The sequence below is a fragment of the Dermacentor variabilis genome, chromosome 9, assembly GCF_050947875.1.
Source record: "Dermacentor variabilis isolate Ectoservices chromosome 9, ASM5094787v1, whole genome shotgun sequence".
In the NCBI taxonomy this organism is placed as follows: domain Eukaryota; kingdom Metazoa; phylum Arthropoda; class Arachnida; order Ixodida; family Ixodidae; genus Dermacentor; species Dermacentor variabilis.
The window spans coordinates 85,533,512-85,547,791 of NC_134576.1; the positions used below are offsets into that span (position 1 = coordinate 85,533,512).

Below are 14,280 nucleotides of genomic sequence, written 5' to 3' on the forward strand. Positions count from 1 at the left end.
AGTTTCGTGCAGTTGATTGGGAGGTGTTAAGCCCATGTGATCGACTGCGCCTCCATGCAGGGCATGTGTTTCAGTCTTTCTCACTGCAGCCTTTCTTTTGGTTTTCTCGAACGGCGGAAGTCAGTGAGGTCAGCAAATCGTACGCGAGAGGTTCACACACGAAAGGCTAAACAAATCGGAGAAGCACACGTTCATTCAGCAGCGCGCTATCCGATTTTCTAAAGACATCAGAGAACTCAGGAGTTTCTGTGTGTCCCGTAGGTGCAACCGACACGTCTTCCTCACTCTCTTCGCGTCCGTACTGCTGCATCGAACTCGTGGAGCAGCCTAACGTTCGTAAGGCAGCGAGGGCGGTTTTCCGGCCGGCTTGTTCTCCGACATCCGTCGCTACTCAGGCCGTGTCACGAAAAGAACTTAACGAATCAAAGTGGCTTGACTGGCCGGAACACAACAGCTGTTACTCTTCTTGGAACGTGTGAAACATCCGGTCTTTGTTTCCTTTCAAGTGGACGGTGAATCGGTAACGCAAGTGAAAGCGTGGGCTTCGATCAAGAGGAGCACAGCACAGACGTTGAGGAAGTGAAACCGATGTGTGACGGACACATCTATAGGCTCACATGCTTCAGCTAAAAAGAAAAAAAAAAGACGATGCTGCAAACATCTGGGCCACTGATAACAACAGCCCTGTAATTATTATCTGCATCTGCTCAAATTAGTGCACTATCGTGCACCATTCCAGAGGCCCAGGAGTAGCGGGTTTCCGAAGACGGTGCCACCTGTCCAAAATGTGTTTTCTCGCTAGCCGGCTCGGTACGTTTTGATTCAGCGAGTTCTACCTTTTAATTAACCAAGCGCTTATATTCAGTGCTTTCCAAAAGGCGTGGCTTTCGGAACAGCGAGAGACACATGTGCAACTTCTCTAAAGCCACGCTTAGATTAAAAAAAAGAAAGCTCTTTTATGTCTTTATTTTTATTTCACTGCCCCTAATATAATGCAAGAGCTGTAAGTGCGTCGTATGACATTCATTCCGCCATTTCACCGAGAAAAGCACTTGCGAACACACTTTCTTTCCACCGGCGCCATCGAGGAAGAAGCAACAAGAATAATAACACTGCCGATGTCAATTGTAATTTGTCGGTCGGGTTATATGCGTGCCTAGTGTAGACGTTGCGCGCAAAGTGTTGGCTTCTCCGCAACGCTGTGGAGCCCGTTTCGGTCACGTGATGGCGCTCGGCGAATAATGGCGTTACAGAAGTAAAGGGGAAGAGAAATGCAGCCATAATGAAGCACAGAGAACTGTGGGGATACAATAGGTACGAGGTGCTCCGGGGTATGTGGAATGGTGTAATAATTCCAGGACTTACTTTTGGAAATGCGGTTGCTTGCTTTAAATCAGGGGTACAAACAGGACTCGACGACAACCAAAGGTCAGTGGGACGCATCGCATTGGGCGCTCACGAGAAGACTACAAATGAAGCTGTTCAGGGTGATATGGGCTGGACTAGTTTTGAAGTGTGGGAATCTCTCAGTAAAATTGATTATGAAGAACGACTGAGGAACATGGAAGAAAGTAAATGGGCTGGAAGAGGTTTGAGGTATCTGTACGGGAAAAACGTTGATTCATAGTGGAGGAAAAGAACTAGGAAGCTTACCAGCAAGTATGCGGCCTGTAGGGTGGGCAACACAGCAACAAAGAACGTCAAGCGGAAAGTCAGAGAGGCTGAAGTAATCTCATGGGTGACGGCAATGGAAAAGAAACCTGCCATGAGTACCTACTTAAGGGGAAAAAATGAAATCAGGAAAGAAACAATTTATGATAACTCAAAGGGAAGCTCATTACTTTTCGAAGCGAGATAGGGATGCCTTAGAACATGCACCTATAAAGCGAGATTTAAGAAGGAAGAAGCATGTGCTTGCTGCGGTAAAGCTAGGGAAACGATGGAGCATGTTTTATTAGAATGTGAAGACATTTGCCCAGCGGTCGATTTAGGCATCACTGGCCTCTTTGAAGCCCTTGCGTTCAACGAGACATGTCTGCAATAGAGATTAGTAAGAGGCAATTTGAAGATTTTTAGAAGTAAAGTAAGGAGACGACAAAAAACGGAGACCTACAAAAGCTAAGTTCGCAATAGGGGGTCAGAAAATTTGGTTGTGAGAGTTCATAGCGGTTTTTTTTTAACCTAGGTAGGACATTAAGCAGTATAATAGCAAGAGCTTGGTGGCGCAACCCACCGCCCCGTTCCAGAGGGGACGCTCATAACATCCAACCATCCATCCGTTATAATGACTGGAAGTGGCTCAAGTGGTGCGCGGAATACGTACAGTGGCGCATCTCTGTCTCCCTTGCCCAAGGGAGCCATTTACGGCAGTTCTACTACGGAAAGGAGTGCGGCGCAGCTCGTCGGCTAACGGAGTCATTGCGGTTTAGTAACGCTCCTCGACGATTACTGCAGCAAAGAGCCTCTATAGAAACGATACTCTGACTTCCACACTGGCATTGCCATATTACGACACTATGCTCACAAATCTTTCAGGAGCGTCGTTGCATGACCTCTGAGATTGTGCGGTGCGCGCTCTCTTGGAGGCCATGGTTCTTGATATCCAGTGATCGATATACTCGATAAGTACGTAGTGCTGCCCTCCACTACGAAGTAGTATCCCTGCATATGCTCCCAAAGGGAGTTTGGAATCATTTAGAGGGACACGACTCGTAGGAGTCGAGCAGGCCGCGTCTCGAGTCGAAGAGCATTTTCGAATATGGGTGTCATGCTTTCAAACTTCGTCACACGTTTCAGCTCTGTCGACTGCGATGTTTGCGAATTTCGCACCATCTGACCTTCTTCAGCAACGTATAATGTGGAGTAGAAATAATATAAGGATTGATTGATTGATTGATTGATTGATTGATTGATTGATTGATTGATTGATTGATTGATTGATTGATTGATTGATTGATTGATTGATTGATTGATTATATGTAGTGTTTATTGGCGCAAGGGCCAAGTGTGGCCAAAGAGCGCCAAGGCAGTGTTGATAAGTTCGCAATGTAGTTATGAGTTCTATGGGGTTAATGTAATGTGGCTGTATAGGGGCCTTAAAAATAGTCGCTCTAGAGTGCGTAAAATCTATCTGTAATAAGATTATGTCGATGACAAATGACGTGTTCTATGTGTAATAAAATCCATCGTGAAAGAGTGATGCAATACAGAAAATATATTAGATGGTGAAATTACCTGGAGCACCACTGCCTCGCCAGAGCCCTTGAAACACAAGGGCCTAGAGGCGTGTGCTATATGAAACAGCTATCACAGCGGCATCCTCTAAACAGAGGAGACGCTACGAGTGTGTGGGGCTAATAACATGTAATACATCTTTCGATTGATTGATTGATTGATTGATTGATTGATTGATTGATTGATTGATTGATTGATTGATTGATTGATTGATTGATTGATTGATTGATGGATGGATGGATGGATGGATGGATGGATGGATGGATGGATGGATGGATGGATGGATGCCCGTTTAAGTGTATATATGGTTGAAAAAAAAAACGACAAATATCTCCTATGTTTTTAATTTCAGTAGTCACTCAGTTATGCATTTCATGGCCTCTGTTACACAGGGACAGCTGAAAGCATACCATGGACTTATGTGTCCTCATGCACAGATCCCCAATGTAAACTTTCGCTTTATTTGTGCCTAGACCGGGCCCCGGCTGGAATAGCCTGCCACTGCTATGTACTGACTCAACGATCCTGCCGCCTGCAAATCTGCAACTTTTGATCATCCTTTGTTGTCATTTCTTGATGATGTTGTCAATGTAAGCGTATTGCCGAGCCCTCGGCCAACTACTGGAAAGCAACCGCTAGCTCTGTTTTCGAATTCCGCCGCGCCGCTGCGGCGGCGGACTCCTATAGCTGATAAAATGGTGAAAATATATACGCGTCAATTGTGCTTGCTGCTGACGTGTTTTCGTAACTAATGCAACACCAAAAGGAAACAACTTTCACTGTGGGAAAGAAACGAAAGTGTTTTGTCTTTTCCCTACCTCAGTTGGAAGCTCGGCAGGTTTAGTCCGAAACGTCGAGACAGCCGACGGCTACTCAGCTCAACTGGCCCAGTGGCTCAGTTGTCAGTACTGCTAAGTGCCGTGCGCATTGTCCTTGGCGTTGGCGACAATTTCCACTCTCACTGGAAGAGCGACCGGGGAAAGGGATTGGCGCTGATTGTAGACCTGACGTATACTTTGACGCGATTTGACGATGTCCATTGGCAAGCTGAAAGACTAGCCCCGGCTAGGCTATTAGCTATAATAAAGGAATTACGCGATTGAAAGCGTACGTCTTTTGCATTGAAAATATTTAGGTAGTGCTTCTTGATTCGCTGCTTATTTCCGTAGAAAAGGGAGCCGCAAACCAGCACATTCGTAGCGGTAGCACCGGTGCGTGATAGCACGCAGGTCAGAAAGAGCTCGTTCGTATATTCGGCGCCGAAACATGCCTGCAACTCGGTAGCGCGAAAGGGCGCGTTTCCTTGGAACTCGCGCCTTTGTATCGGCGGTGAAATTCCGACCCCTATAAACACGGACGAACGAATGAAATAAATTTATTCGCTTTAAAACGCGCTACTGCCTCTGATCGTGTGCGGTGACAATATTGACGCCACCGTGTTCGCCAGGACGCGATAACGCCGCGCACCTTCGGAAAACGTAATTACATCACATTCTTTGGGGGTGCGAGGGCTTACCCCCTCCCAGGTCGCTCGTGCCAGCTCCCTCACAACAGACGTGGGAAGAGCTGCTCAGAACGCCGGAAGAAAAAGTACAAAAAGCCCTCGTTGCCTGGGCCGAAAGGGTCGCTCCTCGTGAGGGGCCATTCTAGGACTCGGGCCTGCCAGGTCATAACTGAGCAGAGTGTCAATAAAGTTGTTACCACCACCCACCAGAACAAGGAACGCGTGCCCGCGCAGCAATGCTTTATTGCGACAGTCAAGCTAGATACCGGCCAGCAAGTTGACGCCCGCCTTCAGTGACTGCCACTTGGAGCCGATGAGTCTGTGGAACACGTCTCCGACGGCCCCCACGACCGTGTCGCGGAAGAAGCTCGCCACTTTCGCGTACACTCCTCTGGCGGCTCGCGCGGCGCCCGCAACTGCTGTGCCGGAGGAGCGGTCGATGTCGCCCAGTGCTGAGTGCGCCTGGTTTTCGTCTCGTATATCGCCCGAGTCGACGGCGCCGACGAAGCCACGGAACCTCTGCTGGGCTTCCTGATTCCTGCGAGCATCGTTTTATAATCGGTGCCCATAATCGTCCCCGCGAGACGCTCGACCACTCGGCGAGAGTATGGAGGGACGACACACATCAGGGCCCCACGAAACACGAGAACTACTGACTTAAAATTCTCGATTTTTCTTCATTTTCTGCGCGAAATCACCTAAAGTCCATGGCCTCGAAACTACAAAAAGAAAAGTAATGGTGAACCTCAGAGCACCCTTAATAATTTACATATGCTTCAACTCTTCCCCTGCTTCACCTCGACCTGTTATTGCACAACCTCCGGGATCGGCCCACATTTTTTATCGATGGGTGCGGACACGAAAAATGCCGACCACCGCGTCCATGGGCAAAAAAATGTGGGCCGATCCCGGAGGTTGTGCAATAACAGGCCGAGGTGAAGCAGGCTTCAAGCACTCAGCGTAGTGAAGTACATACATTCTCTGGAGTCACACATACAGCATACAGAGCAGCATTCGTTTCAATACAGAACAAGCACAAAACAAGCATAAGAACCGCACAGTTGATGATAAGCCGCTCCTGATAACCATGCGAAGCACGTAGTGCTCCCCGCATACGTTTCCCGGTAAAGAGTACTGTTGCGCAAGCTACCGCGACGACGGCAAGTTGTGACGTGGGGATTGACGTCACTAGCCTTTCGTATGTAAAAGATCCAGCCTAGCAACTAACTTCATTGATGTTTCAGCACCGCTATGGGTAGGCAACGCATAGTTGTCACTCCCGAGGAACAGCGTGAATACGAGTGGCAAAGGGAAAAAGAAATGGCAATACGGCCGGCGGCGGCGTGCTGTCAAAATTACCATTACTCTCATTAATCTAAATTACCATCACTATCATTACTACAAAGCAATAAAGCATAACATACCCCCCTCAGCAGTTGTAATGGCGGTTTTCAACAGCTTCGTGCCCTGCACGTAATTTAAAAGAAGGTTTCTCGCCTTCTCTTAAATTATCTGCAGAACACGGATTTGGCCTCCACAAGGTGACCTTAGGAGTGACTATTTGTAATTGTGAGGCCTGTGTCGGATTTATGTGATTTATTTATTTAAGTGACGCTACGGTGGAGCGTCGATTGCCCTTGCAGTTGCCGGCAGCAACTGCAAGGCTAATCCCACCAGTAGCCTACAACCACTCAACTCAACTCACTGAAGCTTCGCTGGTGGACATCCACTTTCGCAAGACCGGGCTGGAGATTCAGTTTTTTTTTTACTAACCAGTTTTGATTTCGTTTCTCTGGAGGTGTATGATGACGCCATAACGCAGGACGTGGTCACATGGCAGCAGAACATCGCTACGCTTTAGCTCTAGCTCCAGCTCGCTCGGTCGCCTTGAGCAGCCTAGCAAATAACCGACCGGAAGCGAGTGAGTGCATCTAAGCACACCTTTGATGTTTACACATTAGTGGATCAACTGCCCAGACATGGCGCAATTGCCATCTATTTGTGAAAGAAGGTAAAAAAAAGGTTATAGAAACAGCGTGATATGAGGCTAAATTGATAACATCTTTACTAGGTTTCACAACGGGCACCACTTGTGCCACTTTACAGAGCTCTTGAATATCACCTGTCCTATACACACCGTTAAAAAAGGCAAGAAGCTCTTTGTTTTCGTGGCTTGGGCAGGTTCGGTGAGCCACTTATTACTGATAAGGTCAGGGCCACTGCACAACATCGTCGTAGGCTACTGAGCACTGACTCTAGCTCCCTAAATGTGAAAAAGACGTCCATCGGAAGACGAGAAGGAAGTGGCATGGGGCCCGTGGCCTCAGTCGAACAGTGTGACATGAGTAGGCATTTGCAAAATCTTCCGCCAGGACCACAAGAGTACATCCGAGCTTCAAGGCGAAGGGTTCGAAAGGTCTTCCTGTGTGAGCCTCTCTAGCAAGCCTGACAATAATTTCCCACACTATTGTCATTGGGATGCACATCGACAAGCTTACGCAGAGTACCACCCGCTGTCCCCTTCTTGACGTTTTAATATGCCTAGTCGTCGCGGCAACGAGGCAATTAAACGTCGTTTTAAGTGCCGGATCGCCCGCTTTTCTCAACATCATAGGCTTCGCTCTTCGCTGCGGACAGCCCAGGGTTTCCGTAACGTTTAAGTCTGGAGCAAGGAAGTGATCCGGCAGCTTAATTAATTTGACGGCCATCTTCTTGCTCTTCAGCGTGTCTACAAAGAAATCTCCGATGGGCCCATCAAGAACTTCTCAATAAGTACGCCACCGCGTAACAGAGGAGTACCTTTGTTCGCTCTTTTGGTATCCAGTAACGTTCGTAAATACGTGAAAGTGGTCACTGCCCGCTCGAGCTAAACTTCTGTCGTCGACGAAACTGTGGCATCTACTAATTGAATCACGAGATCAATGACGCTTACAGGAATTAACTTGAAACTCGTGACTTCGCACTGAAGTAGTGGTGTTAAGGTTCCCGTGCGCTAAGTTTACAAAATGGAGCTCTGACATTCATTTTACCTTGTAATATTCAACCTATTTCCACAAAATTAATCGAAATATTATATTCTAAGAACGCTTCATCAGTTTAAACTAAGTTACTGCGTCTATTGAATGACCCCTTAGTATCGCTGTACATACCGTGCCTTCCGAAAGTAAACGAGCTTATATCGGAAGTGGAATGCTAGGCGTCCTTGCCGCTACTCACTTGGCGTGCAATTCGGCGATGCGCTGGTCGAGCTCTCGGAGGCGCTTCTTCATCTCGATGCGCCTTAAGTGTGTCGCTTCACCAGCTCCGTCGACTCCGAACATCTCCCGTCGGATGGCGTCGCGGATGCCCGTCAGGTTGCGCTCCGTCTCCTTTCCCTCGTGAATCTTGGCCTCGATGCCCCTGATCAGGGGCGCCTCCCTTTGCATAATCTGTGACGCGTAAGTGTGAAGCCGTCACTCCGTTCACTGACAGACTAACTGAACCACAACACACACACAAGTGCGCTACGTGCCGACTAGTTGGGACAGGTTTATGAATGTATTACATATATATTAAGTACGTGCACTTATCAAGCAAAGTAGAAATTGTGTAATCCGTTCTTTGTGCATAACCTCAATTGACGCCTTTATATTTATATGTTATTACGTAACTCAGAATAAGAGGTCCCTCTGCAGTTTCTAACTGTGGGACTTCTTTCTGTACAGCTTCTACTGCATACCTGTACCACTAATGAATGAAGCAATAAACTTGAACTTGAAAGCAAGCACGCTCGTGTGCCATCGTTAGGGGCCACGTTAGAGAACCTTACGTATTGAAAATTATTTCCAAGCTTCCCACTACGGTGTCCCTCTAACTGTGCGGTTTCGAGACTTTATAACCTTCACAATTTATTATTATTTCCTTTGAAAGCAACGGACAACATCATTCGCCGGAGTTGCATTGATAGAAATAATTGTATATCATTTTGTGGCGTTCAGGTACGCGTCTCGATTATCTTTGTTGTGCGCAAAGTTGTTCAAATGTTAAGCGTTAAAAAAAAGAGACTTGCATTTATTCTAGGGTCGTCAGTGTTCTCACTCGCGATTGAGTTTTGTCGCGTTTCTTCGCCAGATCTTTCTTTGTCGCTTTCGTTCTCTCTTATATCGTGGGCGGAACGCTGCCCTGGGTCGCTTGCTACAGTCTCTGCCGGCTCCTCGATGTTTTGCTTGCCTTGTTCTGGCTCATCTGCACGGGAAAAAAGGAGGAGAAAGCAGTGTCATTAAACTGTAGCTTCATTTGTATTATTTTTATTAGAAAACACCGCACGGGCCTCATGCGGACCATTGAATAAAGGAGGGAGGGAGGGGGACACATAAGAAAGAAAAATGTGAACAATGACACAACCGCAAGACAAGCAAATTATATATAAAGTAAGTACGGCAGTGCGTCGAGACATGAAAACCGCACAAAGTGCGTATAAAACACAATTACACGTCAGAGTTACAAATGAAGGAACTAAGAAAAATACTAAGAGTGCTCATTTGACATGCCCATTGCGGCTCGCGCATATAATGAAACATAGTATAAACGAATAACATGCCATCTGAAAAGCAGAAAAAAGCCAGCATGACGTTGAATGGCATGGCGATACGTAGTTTATACGCAGTTTACAGCTTTGTTTTGTTTTTACACAAGAAACATCCGGATAGAACGAATGGAGGTTGATGTAGCATTTGATATCATACGTGTGAGGCAGTTCACTTTCAACAACAACTGGAGCAATATAAGCCTGACCGGTACGTAGGTTAAATATTACTTCAGGGATATACAATTGCTTATTTCTTACATACCAAATTCAACTAACTTCGAATATATTATGCGGAGTTTGTTTGGTCGTACGCTGGATTATATATAACGATAAGCTACGTCTATGGAAGCTGAAATCATCACGATGCCGAAGCATTACGGAGGCTGCGATTACACACAGAGTTTGGCTTTTTTTATTCACCGTATTCCCCGTATTCCCCGTATTCACCGTAACATAGTTTCCTATTAGAAGAAATTTTCGGTGCTACCGGCTCCGTAAGTCCGACAGTCCATAGCTGTCACTTTCAAATACAGTCATTCGAAACATACAAGGATCACTTCTACTCAACTCAAACCCTGTACGGACCTTTACAAGAAGCGGTTGTCTGGCACTCTACTAGAGTACGTTCGAGTTTGTTTTTTTAATCCATTAATGTTTATTAAACGCATGCATTTTAAAGTTCTTGTGCAGCCTGATTTGTGGTCTAAATGACACGTTATAAGTATAATAACCATCCAGCAAAAGTGCGCATATCGGTTATTTTGGTAACATATCACACGCTCTACCCAGTATCTCTCTTAATATTGCATCTCTTATTACAAGAATCACAATGTCGCTTTTTGACGTACTTGCACGTCTAAAAGCGCGCATTTACTTTTAAAATGAAAATATACGGCATCATTTACCGGGCTTTGTGAGCGAAACAATGTCGCCTCGTAAGAACCGCACAGAAAACTACTCCACAAGTTTGTAGTGTAGATAAATCCTAACTCTTCCTTTCTGCATGGTTGAAACACCTGTCTCTCCTCTATGGTTCTTCCACTGTGGTCGAAGTTGACAACAAATATGGCCGCCACCTATGCCTCGTGATTTACCGTAGTCTGCAGTTGGCCTTTAGCACTATAGGGCGACGCTGTCGGCAACGTTAATGGACCAGAAAAGAAAGTCACTAAAACGACGCGAATGCTCCAAAAAGACAAACTTATCGTTAAGGTTACTGCTTAATTCGTCAAATTTAGCGACTTTCTCGCTAACTTACCAACACCGATTCAAACTACGGCATGTCCTGGCCTCCAGTGCAAAATATTAATTTTGTCCCGCGCTTTCGCAGCAATGTAGCAACCGACCCGCCAGTATATCTCCCTGCCGCTCCCGTTGTCTCTACTGTGCACTGCGCAGCCTAAATTTACAAACAGAACATCTTTGTTGATGCACCTCCCCCTTCCCCTCCGATCACCGTGAAGTGCCAATTTATTTATTTATTTATTTACTTGCTCAGTTACTCAGTTATTTACTTATTTATTTCGCATAGTGCGGCCCTAAGAGGGATATGTCAGTTGTGGGTGCAATATAGGACTGACAGAGGACGAGCATCAACACGAATGGTACAAAAACTGTTAATTTTTTTTAATAAGAACAGGAAAGGTACGACAATTTTCCTAACATTTTTTCACGTTCTAGTGTGTGTGTGTGATTTCACAAAGGTAACTCACTTATTATTCTTCTGCAATATTACTGATCAAAAGATGTAACAGGTTATTTCGTTAAGGGATGTATATCTTTTACTTTCCCCATGACTGCAGCTTTCGTGGGGTACAAAAGAGTCGAATGCTAGGATGCAGTCGTAACAGATCATAAATGCACAGATAAGGACACTTACATGTAACATATGAGATACGACCGCCCCTTTGGCAGGACGTGTGGCGCTGAGACACCCAGCACTACGCGGCATATCCAAGCATTCATTCAACGATTTTATATAGCCGTGCTATGAGCGGGATCAGTAGCCCTAATATTGCAGCTGTACTTTATTCAAAAAGTAGTACCAATTGGGCTCCCGCATACGAAATCTTTCTACCTATGCTTGCTTGATTAGTGAAGCTGCTCACGAATGTTAATCGAGGATAGTAAAGAAACGAACAAATCTCATTTCGCTCACAGTATTGATGCCACATTTTTTTTTTCACTTTTTACCGTGTGGGCACCAATTATGTTAAAATTAGGAAAAGTCTGTCTAACCATAAAGAAAGACTTTTCTAAAGTGAAATAATCTTTGTTTCTTCCGTTGAAATACATTTTGTATGGTAAAAATAAAACTTTTCCGTGCTTTCTTTGTTTTTCCGCATTCATATTTTACAGTATGGGCAACGGAACATGACGTAATAGAATCAACTGCAGAAATATGATCGTTAGGGGAAGGGAACGCACATTACCACGTACCCAATTTCAAAGTTCAATCGTTCAGGGGTAAAAGCTGTATGTAAATGCATTATGCTTCGGTAGAAAGGTTACAAATTAAGCTCGCAGTAGTAACTTCTGGTAAAAAGTTTCTTAGCGAATGTTAAATCCACCCAGTCTTACAGGCGGGAGGAAGGATTAATGATATTATACAAGAATTCTAGGAGATCCATATCTTGGCGGCCATATAGTGAAGTCAAGTTCAAGGAAAGAAGAGCAGCAGAGGGTGAGAAGTATCGGTAATATCTGTGACGTTTAAAGGGCACTGATCTTTTCGTAGTGGATTCGGTTTTACTATTATTAAACTGGTTGAAAGGGCACCAAACAACAAACCCGTAATCAAATCAGATTAGCGTTTTATACAACAGTAGCTTCGCATCATCAGGAGCAACAGACAGCATGCGCTGTATATCCAAGTTTTTAAAGTGATTTACTAGTTACCATATGCAGGGTATTTCAGCGAACACTTCCAATACATTTTTTTAATAAGAAATGTGGTAAATAGCACAGTTGTAGTGCTTGAGCTGGTTTACTCGAAGAGGCGGACATTACTTGCAAAAAAAAATGAAATGTATAATCGACCTATTCACAACAATTGAGAAATTAAGATTTGAATAATTACTTTATGGCACATATTGCAATCCAGAAATTCTAACTAGTGAGACTGCAAGGCATATTCACTTGAAAAGAAATGTGTGGATCACCCCATTTACGAGATATGCGCCGTCAAACTTGCGATGAAAATGCACTGTCATTCCACTTAGTTTATTAACAAAACGTCTTTTTATGCATTGATGCACAAAAGTAACTGGAACGCCAATGCATTTCTTCGCAAAGTTCGGCAATTAATATTTCGAAACTGGTATCGTATTGACAATTCGTTCCAAGTGGATCCGCCTTGCTAACTCCCTGGCTAGAATTTGTAAATTACAATACGTGCCATACTGTAATTAGTTAAAAACTTAAATAGTGACTTTTCTTAACTAGTCGACTGCGCACTTTAATCTTTTGCGCGCGTAATTTCCGCCTCTTCGAGCATACCAGCTCATGGACTGTAATTGTGCCATCTGCAACAGGCAATTTAAAAAAAGATGTTTGAATGTGTTCGCTGAAACACTCGGTATACGTGCTCTGAGCATGGTAGCGCATGTGTAAAAACAACACCAGTGTAGTTATGCTTATACACTCTAGTTAACGAGGAGTTGTTGAATGAAAAGTCAAAATACAGCAGGGATGAACTGTTACTAAAGTACATCACTACTGTTTCAGTAAAATTATTTCTAATCTTTTATGTCTCGCACCAGGCGCGAAACATGCTGAATGAGTTGTCAAGCCTCTGTTGGTCTTCTGGTGGCTTCATTACATCATATCATAAGAAGCCAATAAACACTGACACCAAGGACAACATATGGGAAATTACTTGTGCTTAATAAATGAAATAGTGATATTATGCACTTCTTATGCGTGCTTCTTATACATGCTTCTTATGATATGACTAATAAAAATCGGGCCCCTCGGATAACCCCCTTTCTTCTCGTTCATTACATCATGTAGCACGTAATCGTCTGCATATAGACATACTTTAAAAGCTATATGTTATTGGCGAAATCGATAATATCTATGATAAATGGTAACGGCCCGTGTTCTGAGCCCTGTGGGGTACCAGACGATACGCTAGCGGTGGGCCCCCAGTTCACAGAATTGAAAAAATTAAAGATAGCGTAATTTGAGTAATTGGTAAAGAAGCTATAAATCCAGTCTGACAGAAATTAGGGATCATGCTTCGCCCCCCCCCCCTCACACACTCCCCTATCACCAACAGTTAAGTTGATGGTGGGGGGCCCTGACCAACGTATGAGACTATACATATTGTAACGCCTTACTACGCACACGTATCATGTAGTCTTGAGGGCGAAACTGCCTTTTTTTTCGATCGGAGCCCCTCCTTTAGAGACGTAATATATACGGCACGTTCGCACATCTCAAGCCATATTCAAAGCCTTCTCCATCGTATAGGTATGCGCTAGTTGCTTACCAAATGTCTGGCCCCAAGCAGCAGCCAATGCAGCCAATATTACCAGTAAGTGGAAACATCTTACTTTCCTGTGGGATACCATGGCCGGCAGTTTCTTTCCTCGAACGATGGTCGAGGCACTTGTCTCCTCAGTTAGCGGCGACCCACGCAGGTGACTCCCTGTTTCCGTGCCTGGACCTCTGTGTAGACACTATTTTCACTCGCGCACGTTGTTTACACGTCTATGAACTTTTCTTACCTTTTTTTTCAGGTTGAAGGAAGGATCAAAGAGGCCGCTATCGGCTTGAATTGTGTGTCATGTGACATTCAATTAGCGCACTCGGCCGTGTCGATTATGCCGCCAGGCAGGAGCCTTTCTTGTGCGGCGCAGTGATTCATTAGCAAGTCGCCGCAATTTGTCCTTTTTATCTCCGTGTCCCAACAGCACGAAGGCGCCAAAGATAAAAGCAAACTTAAGCAAGCTCCGCCGTCAAAAGCGCACCA

The 14,280-nt window shown here is 45.0% G+C and overlaps 1 protein-coding gene across 1 annotated transcript; it reads right to left on the reverse strand.

Annotated features, from left to right (window-relative positions):
• Nucleotides 1-4,961: 4,961 nt before the first annotated feature.
• Nucleotides 4,962-13,961, reverse strand: LOC142558083 (uncharacterized). Its single transcript, XM_075670243.1, has 4 exons — nucleotides 13,798-13,961; nucleotides 8,787-8,962; nucleotides 7,955-8,166; nucleotides 4,962-5,276 (listed from the first exon to the last, which is right to left on the reverse strand). The coding sequence occupies exons 1-4, from the start codon at nucleotides 13,877-13,879 to the stop codon at nucleotides 4,997-4,999; spliced, it is 750 nt and encodes a 249-aa protein (XP_075526358.1). The 5' UTR covers nucleotides 13,880-13,961; the 3' UTR covers nucleotides 4,962-4,996.
• Between the last annotated feature and the right edge of the window lie 319 nt (nucleotides 13,962-14,280).

What these genes read in the sequence shown, in the direction of transcription:
- LOC142558083 (XM_075670243.1), bottom strand. Translation starts at nt 13,879, where the DNA reads ATGGTATCCCACAGGAAAGTAAGATGTTTCCACTTACTGGTAATATTG. An exon ending in CTGACGACCCTAGAATAAAT is followed by an intron (nt 8,167 to 8,786) that starts GCAAGTCTCTTT and finishes TACGCGTCACAG; the next exon opens with ATTATGCAAAGGGAGGCGCC. An exon ending in ATCGCCGAATTGCACGCCAA is followed by an intron (nt 5,277 to 7,954) that starts GTGAGTAGCGGC and finishes CGATGCTCGCAG; the next exon opens with GAATCAGGAAGCCCAGCAGA.